The sequence below is a fragment of the Rhinolophus hipposideros genome (genome assembly GCF_964194185.1).
Source record: "Rhinolophus hipposideros genome assembly, chromosome: 21".
In the NCBI taxonomy this organism is placed as follows: domain Eukaryota; kingdom Metazoa; phylum Chordata; class Mammalia; order Chiroptera; family Rhinolophidae; genus Rhinolophus; species Rhinolophus hipposideros.
The window spans coordinates 39,565,548-39,573,864 of record NC_138067.1 but is presented as its reverse complement, the minus strand read 5'-3'; the positions used below and the strand labels follow the sequence as shown (position 1 = coordinate 39,573,864).

At 53.7% G+C, this 8,317-nt stretch overlaps 1 protein-coding gene across 1 annotated transcript; it reads right to left on the bottom strand.

The window, feature by feature from the left end:
* Window positions 1-296: 296 nt before the first annotated feature.
* Window positions 297-3,962, bottom strand: CD79A (CD79a molecule). Its single transcript, XM_081031875.1, has 5 exons — window positions 3,698-3,962; window positions 1,869-2,171; window positions 1,528-1,646; window positions 887-955; window positions 297-757 (listed from the first exon to the last, which is right to left on the bottom strand). The coding sequence occupies exons 1-5, from the start codon at window positions 3,783-3,785 to the stop codon at window positions 644-646; spliced, it is 693 nt and encodes a 230-aa protein (XP_080888001.1). The 5' UTR covers window positions 3,786-3,962; the 3' UTR covers window positions 297-643.
* Between the last annotated feature and the right edge of the window lie 4,355 nt (window positions 3,963-8,317).

Sequence of the window (8,317 nt, the reverse complement as noted above, 5' to 3'; positions counted from 1 at the left end):
TGGTTCCAGCCCCACCAGGTAGTCCCCTGTGATTCTGGGACTTAAATAGGCATAAATAATTATGGTCACCTCAATTCCCCCCTTGTCCCCTCCTGCTCAGGGAAGATATGGCCTTGGGTGCAGCCCTCCCCAAGACACTTCCTGTTTCTCTAGGGGCAGCAAAGGTGTGGGGAGTGGGCAGCGCCAAGGGGCCCTGAATCCTGGGTCTGAGGGAGGATGGGCTGGCGGCCTGGACTCCTGGGTCCCAGGGGAGGAGGGTGGGCGGTCCCCATGAGATCCATGACTCCTGCCAAGGTCTGCTGTTGGGAAGGATTTATTATCTCTAAGTGGCCATGACAGAGCCGGGAGGGGGGAGGTGACACTAACAAGGCTGCTATAATCAGCTCCCCTAGAGGCAGCGATTAAGGGCTCATTACCTGCTGGCTGGGTGGGTGGGAGCCTGAGAAAGGCAGCAGAGGGAGGATTGAAGGTTTGTGCAGAGGAATGGGGACCATCTAGAGGGAGCAAAAGCAGAGGACACTTCTAATAGGGAAGTTGATGCAGGACACTCCTGAGAAAGATTGTGGAAAGAACTGGTTCAAAGGAGGGGGAGAGACGCCAAAGCTGGGAGCACAGCAGGCAGAGGCAGCCCTGCTGGTCACCGTCATGGCTTCTCCAGCTGCACATCTCCGATGTGGAGGCTGCCCACGTCCTGGTATGTGCCCTGGAGGCCCCGGGAGATGTCCTCATACATAGAGCAATCGTCGAGGTTCAGGCCCTGGGGTGCAAACGTGTTGGTGGGCCTCAGTGCCCTGATGCTGCGGTCCCTGCCCCCAGCCAACCCCATGAGGACCCATCATGAGACCCTCAAGGCACCTGCCCCTAACCTGTCCCTGCCTCCACTCACCTCATAAAGATTCTCATCTTCGTAGTCATCCCGGGCGTCCACCCCGAACTTCACATTCTGCCAACGTTTCTGTGGGGGATTTGGAGCCTCAGTGAGGGGGTGTGGGGGGAGAATATGTTTGTAGGCCCCCCTGGATGCCAGGAGGTGCTTTACCAGAGCTGGTAAGGGACCCGGTCAAAGCCACATATTGGGTAAGTGACAGGTCTCTCTGGGTCCAAATCAGTGTCCTTTTGGTTTCTCTCCCCTGCCTCATTGTTCTCCATGAATAACAACAAAAATAGTAAATGGCTGTAGTTGTCCTGTGGCCTAAAGAGAGGCTTGTGTACATCAGAGACTCTGGGAAGACCCCTGGGCTCCATCTTCCCTGACCTTGGCTACCTCTGGAGGGATAGGGGGGAAGTATAGCATCCTTGGGGGTGAGAGTGAGACAACTTCGGGGGACAGTGTGAGAACATCCCTAGAGAAGGGCAGGGAGGACAGCCCTGAGGGGAGACTGAGCAAGGAGCTGCCCACAGTACCATTTAAAACCCTGATATTGTAATTTGTTTACCCCCCAAGTCCCCTGTGAGGTGGGTGCGTAGTTCTCCCAAGTTTTAGTAGGGTACCCTCAGATGCTAGGGTCCCAGTCCCAGGGGGCTCACCCTGAATAGCAGCAGCGTCCCAGGCACCACCGCACAGAACAGCAGGATGATCCCCTCGGCTGTGATGATGTTGTTCTTGGTGCCCTCCCCCAATTCCAGGAAGGGCTTGGGGATTGACTCTGTGAGGAGGGGGTGCTGCTCAGAGCCCTGGCACCCCGGCCCCGCCCCCAGCAAGACCCCACTGCAGCCCCCACTCCAGATGAGGAATGGGTCAGTGTGCGTGAGCAGGGAGTGAGGATCCCCACCAGGCAGACATTGGCTCTGTCCTCACTTCACAGACAGGAAGCCTGGAGTCCCCAGCTGCAAAGTGGTGGGCCCCTGGAGTCAGGACTGCCACTCACCGAGCACTCGGAGGTAGGTGCCACAGGAGTGCCGGACCTCTTCGCCAGCTCTCACTTGGCACCTGTACATGCCCACATGGCTCTTGTTCACCAGTGAGATTTTCAGTTCACCCTCGGGGCCCTGGCCTTGGCCAAGCAACCGAATGGACCACTTGTTGTTTTCAGAGTTGCGCCACCATGTGACATTTGGCTGTTTACCAGAGTCGCTGCTATTGTACCGGCACGAGAAGCTAACATTGGCTCCTATGCTCACCGTCATTGATGGTGGGCTCCACTCCACCCACAGGGTCTGAGTCTTCCGGCCTGTGGAGAGGTAGGTGGGTCAGGGACTCTGGATGGGGACATAGGTCCCAGCCCGGGCCCCTGCAACTGCAGCAACCCTGGGTGTATGTGTGGAGGTAGTATGAGGACTCTCCTGAGGAGGAGGGGGGGACAGAGGACACAGGATATTGGAAGGGGGAATTAGGGGGTTCCTAGGGGAGGACAGAGAGACGCCTTTGGAGTAGACACAAGACACACCTTGGGGGAGGAGGGCATCCTAGGGGAGGAGAGTAAGATACCTGGGGTGGTGACATACCTGGGGACCCCCACTCCCCTCTCTAGCCACCTCTTGCCACCCTCCCCACACCAACTTCGTGCTTTGGTTCCACTGAGCTCACTGGCATTTGGACACTAGGTTCCCTGGTGCCAGAGTGCCCCTGCCCAGGCAGCTTCTTGCAGAATCAGTTTGGACACCACCTCCTGAAGGCCTTCCTGGTCTACTCTCTCAGCCCCAGTCCGGCCCTGCACCTGGCACTTTATCTTGTGTAATCTTCACAAAACTCTTAGAAATAGTTTCTCTCATTGTCCCATTTTTCAGGTGGGACAGCAGAGGCTCAGGGTAGCAGGAGTGGCTGGGGGTTCCAACCTCAGGACCCTGGGCTGCTTCCTGCTAGCCTTCAGGTCTGCCCTGTCTGTGTCTCGGAGCCTGCCCCTCATTCTCTGTAACTTGTGTCAACCTGGGGGTCCAGTGAGTTCAGTCCTTGAACTGGGCTGAGGGTTTAGGGAAGGGCCTTAGCAGGATGGGTGATGAGAGGGAGCCAGGAGGGCCCAGCCTGACTGCTCAGGGAAGCCCCAGTTTTCGGTGTCCCAGGCCAATCCACAAGGCTGTTCTGCCTCTTCTGGAGAGGGAAAGGGGAGGTGAGGAAGGAGAAGGAGGAAGGGGTGGGAAAGGAGGCAGCGACCTCAGGGTCACAGGCTCCCATCTGGGCTCCCAGTGTAACCCTGGGTGATCAGCTGCCTTTCTGAACAACTTGGTCAAAGATGGAGTCACAGCCCTGCCAGCAGCTGGTATCATTGGGAGAGGATAGCAAGGGGGTTGCCATGAGGCTGCGTGTCCCCACCCCACCCTGCCCCGCACTGAGAAGGGTGTCCCTCTGTAGGGGGGTGACTGGGATTCAGGGCAGAGAAAGAGCTTTTTTTTCCCTCTGAAGCTGAGCACTCCCCCAAGTTTCCTCCTGCCCCCACCTCTGGAGTTTAGTCAAGGGCAACCTTAGTTCCTTATTTTGATCTGTGGGGAGGAGGAGGTGAGGAAGGCACCTCTAGCCCCTGTCTCTGTCCACGAGGCAGTGGATGCCCCTTGAATGTCACCAAGCCCCTTCCAGCTTCCCGTAGATCTGCCTGGTACAGTCAACCAGACAGACGCAGTTTCTACAGGGGCATTTCCCAACTCTCCTCCGGCTAGCTCCTCTCCACTCCCCTCCTGGCCTCCCTTCCCTCTGCCTGTGCCCTCTCTCCATCCTCCCCAGTCAGCGCCCCCTCCACCTAGCAACAGCCTGTTAGCCACATACCCAGGCCAGCACCCAGGCCAGCAGCTGAGATCAAGAGGAGGAAGGTGGTGGCAAGTGAAGCTGGGAGGATTCCGGGACCCCTCGGCATCTTCTCCCCGTGGGTTGGTTCGTCTGGGCTGCAGCAGTCCTGGGGTACCAGATCCCACCTCAGTGGGCCCCAAACTCCACCCCACTTCCTGCCCAGCCCTGCCGGAGATTGGCTCCACTGGCCCCACTGCTGGGCCCTTCAGCGTCAGGCCAGGGGCAGCGCCTGCCAGTGTGCTTCAGGATGTAAGTGGAGAGGAACTGCTCCCTGCACCTGTGGCGACCACAATTCCCCTGAGGGGAGGTTGCTTGGGTGAGGGGAAGAGGCCAGTTCAAGGCCTATCTCATCACTGGCAAGCCCTAGAGCAGACATCTGAAAGAGCCAGAATCCAGGGTGCCTGCTGCGTGTAGGCAGACAGGGTAGTGACTCTGAGCTTGGTCTTTGTCTCTTACTGGCCTTGAGCAAAACTTGTCCTCACTTTGTGGGGCTGGAAACGAGGATTTAAAGGGGTTGTGATGCACAGCCCTGAACACAGCCCCTGGCGCGTAGTAGGTGCTCAGTAAATGTTGGTTACTACCGTGCTTCCCTGAAAATAAGACCTAGCCAGACAATCAGCTCTAATGCATGTTTTGGAGCAAAAATTAATAAAAGACCTGGTATTTATTATATTTATTATATTATATTTATTATATTATATTACATTATATTACATAAGACCAGGTCTTATATTATAGTAAAATAATACCGGGTCTTATATTAATTTTTGATCCAAAAGACGCATTAGAGCTGATTGTCTGGCTAGGTCTTATTTTTGGGGAAACACAGCATTGATGCTCATGAGAAATAAATGAAGCAGGCGACTGGCTGTATGACTAAGTGGTGGCTTCCCTTTCTAAGTCTTAGCATTTTTAATCCAAGAGATGAGGATAAGAATATATCGCTGGTGTTGTGACATGAGATGATGTTCCTGGCACCCAAGAAGTTACAGCCATGATGGGCTCCTTCTTGATAGTCTTCCATTTCAGCTTCCCCTGCAAGTGGGCAAGGTAGCCCCCATCCCCATTTTACAGAGGAGGAAACTGAGGGCCAGAGAGGGGACACTGTCACTGTCATTTGCCCAATTTTATACCGTCTGGTGGTGCAGTAGGGATTCAAAGTCACTATGTGTGCCCAGGTTCCTTTTAGCATTATTTTAGGTCAAGTGGGAGGAAAACGAGGTCTGAGGGCTGGGGATGGGGAACAGTATAAGGTTGTTGACATGTTTGTGAGCAGTTCGGGGACCATCACAGACACACACACACAGACACACACACACGAAGACACACAGGAAAAAATTCATTGCAGGGAGATTTTTGGTAGCAAAAACTGGGAAACGAAAGCCTATTTATAGGAGAATGGATGCATGTACATATTGTGGTAGTCAGCAAACGGAATAGTACACGGCAGGAGAAAAGGTGGAGCTTCATGTGTCCACAAGGCTGCATCTGAGGAAAAAACACAAAAATGAGAAAAAAGATATTGTAGCATGATACAGTTGACTTGTTTTCAAAAGGCAAAACAACACATTTGCTGTTAGGGACACGTGTGTCTGTAGTGAAGGTATAGAACTGTGCAGGGGAGTGACACCCGATTCTTGAGAGAGGTTCCCTCTGGGGGAAGCCAGGAGGCTGTGACTGGGAAAGGTACACAGAGGGCTTTATCTGTCTCCATTTTATGTTTTTTACTTTTTTTGGGGGGGGAGGGGAACAGGACTTTATTGGGGAACAGTGTGTACTTCCAGGACTTTTCTCCAAGTCAAGTTGTTGTCCTTTCAATCTCAGCTGTGGAGGGCACAGCTCAGCTCCAGGTACAGCTGCCGTTGCTAGCTGCAGGGTGCGCAGCCCACCATCCCTTGCGGGAGTCGAGGAATCGAACCAGCAACCTTGTGGTTAAGAGACCACTGGCCCATGTGGGAATCGAACCGGCAGCCTTCGGAGTTAGGAGCCTGGAGCTCCAACCACCTGAACCACTGGGCCGGCCGTTTTTTACTTCTTAAACTGGGTGGTGGGCTCATGAGTCTTTGTTACACTATTATTAGTATACTGTTTTGCGTGCTTGAAGTATTTCGTTATTTTATTCGTATTATTTAAATAAATTTTATTGGGGAATATTGGGGGACAGTGTGTTTCTCCAGGGAGTTGTCCTTCAATCTAGTTGTGGAAAGCACAGCTCAGCTCCAAGTCCAGTCGCCATTTTCAATCTTTAGTTGCAGGGGGCGCAGGGAATCGAACATGCAACCTTGTTGAGAGCTCGCGCTCTAACCAACTGAGCCATCTGGCTGCCTCTCCAGAAGCTCAGCTGCAGCTGGTTGTCTTCAATCTAGTTGTGGAGGGCACAACTCACTGGCCCATGTGGGAATCAGACCGGGAACCCTGCTGTTCAGAGCTCACACTCTGAGCAATCCTGCCGCCCCTTCATTATTTTTTAAAAAGCAACTGTTACCCATACAGAAAAGCATGGGCCCCAAGAGTCACGATTCCTGGATTTGAATCTCAGCACTGCCAACTGACTGGTCGTCTGAGCCTCAGTTTCTCCTCCTGTAATCTTGACACAATCCCACCACCTTGTGAGGCTGTGAGAATATTATACAATGCTTGGTACAGTTCCCCTTCTCTGGCCCTGGGGCCCTCCCCCCTTCCCTCCAAGGACCCAGGTGTTCTGTTGGAATCCTCGATGTGTAGCAGGTCATTAGCCCCTCTGTGCTTCAGTTCCTCCTTATGATCCTGTCCTAGGAAGAAACCTGGGTGTAAATGCTATCACCCTAGAAATTCACCTTTGGGCCGGCCCGGTGGCTCAGGCGGTTAGAGCTCCGTGCTCCTAACTCCGAAGGCTTCTGGTTCGATTCCCACATGGGCCAGTGGGCTCTCAACCACAAGGTTGCCAGTTCAATTCCTCGAGTCCCGCAAGGGATGGTGGGCTGTGCCCCCTGCAACTAACAACAGCATCTGGACCTGGAGCTGAGCTGCGCCCTCCACAACTAAGACTGAAAGGACAACAACTTGACTTGGAAAAAAGTCCTGTTAGTACACACTGTTCCCCAATAAAGTCCTGTTCCCCTTCCCCAATAAAATCTTTAAAAAAAAAAAAATTAACTTCCCTCGTTATTCCTTGGTGGCAGGGCCGGTTTCCATGCCCTCGACTGCCCCCTAGTGGCGGAGAGGCGCAGCTTCAGGATTGCCAGCCCTCAGGCCCAGCAGGCAGGTCTGAGCATCTCCACCTCCCACTGATCAAGCACCGGTGGCCTGGCGCTGTACGCGGGAACCAGATCTTGGCATTGCGTTCTCATGACAACTGTGGGAGATGTCTTCAATCGGCAAGCGGAAACGGGGGCAAGAACGGGCCTTATTTCCCCATTTCCCTCACTACCACCAGACAGTGCAATGCAGTAGCTAGAGCCTGTGGCTGGAGCCAGGTTGCCTGGGTTCGAATGCTGGCTTTGCCACCCCCTAACTGTGGGACATCAGACACATTACCCAAACTGTGACTTTTTCTCCAACCTACAGGTGGTTTTTGGCACCTGCTTCACAGGGTTGCCGCTGTGTGATGATACATAGTATTTATAAAACTCCTTGCTAATAGGCTCTAAGTGTTCATTCAGTACAAATTTTCCAGCACTGACAACTCCTGAGCTGGGAGATGACAGCTTCATTCTTCACGGGGTGTAGGACTCATTGGTCTGATCCTCTTTCCACTTTGAACATCCTGGTCTTAAATTGGGTAACACCAAATGGCAGTCTGCCAGGTGTGCTGCTCTGAGCCAAGGCACTATCTACATAGTATCATGTCCTGAATCCCTCCGGAGTAAGCAGAGTTGCAAACAGGATCGGAGGGTCACCGGGGAATAAGTTGCTCAGGGTAGCACAGAATTAGGGGCAGAATTGGAATTTGAACCCTTCATTTGTTGTTAAAAGCCCAGGCTTGGCACTGGAAGGAAATGCCAAGTATCTTGCACTGGAGGAACCTTAGCCAAGCCAGCTCAGGCCCAGCATTTTAGTTCTCAATTAGGAGGTGGGTCTGGTCGGTCACACAGAGCGTTAAGGAGGACCTTCCCCAGCTGTCCCTCTGCGGCTGGGCACGTGTCCACTAGGCAGCCTTCAGTTCTGCCGCCCCAACCAGGGGCCCAATCACAGGCGGAGCTCCTGCCCCACTGGCACCGAGAGCCAATCGCCGTGCAGGTCCAGAGGCTATGACAAGAGGGGGAGCTCGGCCTCTGGAGCCCTTTCCTTGGGTGTTAAGTGGCAGTCAGATCCCAGTCTACTCCTTTAGTACCCCAACCCAACTCCAGGGAGGGTACAACTAGCTTCATTTCACAGCAGGGCACAAGGCCACCGAGATGGCAAGTAACCCTCCTCTTGTAGGCCAGAGAAAGGAGGTACATAGGAGGCACCTAGTGGCCTTTCTCTGGAAGGCCATAGCTCCTCTTGTGTGAGGGCCGTGTCCTTGTCCACCTCCTGCCAAGGCAGAAGCATTTGAGCCCCAAGGCCTCTCCTGCTTTGTTCCAGCGGCCCAGGCCTCAGCTTATACTGCCACTTTTCAGTTTCTCATTTTGTGAGAAC

Excerpts from the sequence above, each read along its gene's own strand:
- CD79A (XM_081031875.1), bottom strand. The coding sequence starts at position 3,785 with ATGCCGAGGGGTCCCGGAATCCTCCCAGCTTCACTTGCCACCACCTTC. Across the intron at positions 1,647-1,868 it reads CACCTACCTCCGAGTGCTCG|AGTCAATCCCCAAGCCCTTC; the intron begins GTGAGTGGCAGT and ends CCCTCCTCACAG. Across the intron at positions 758-886 it reads AAGATGAGAATCTTTATGAG|GGCCTGAACCTCGACGATTG; the intron begins GTGAGTGGAGGC and ends TTTGCACCCCAG.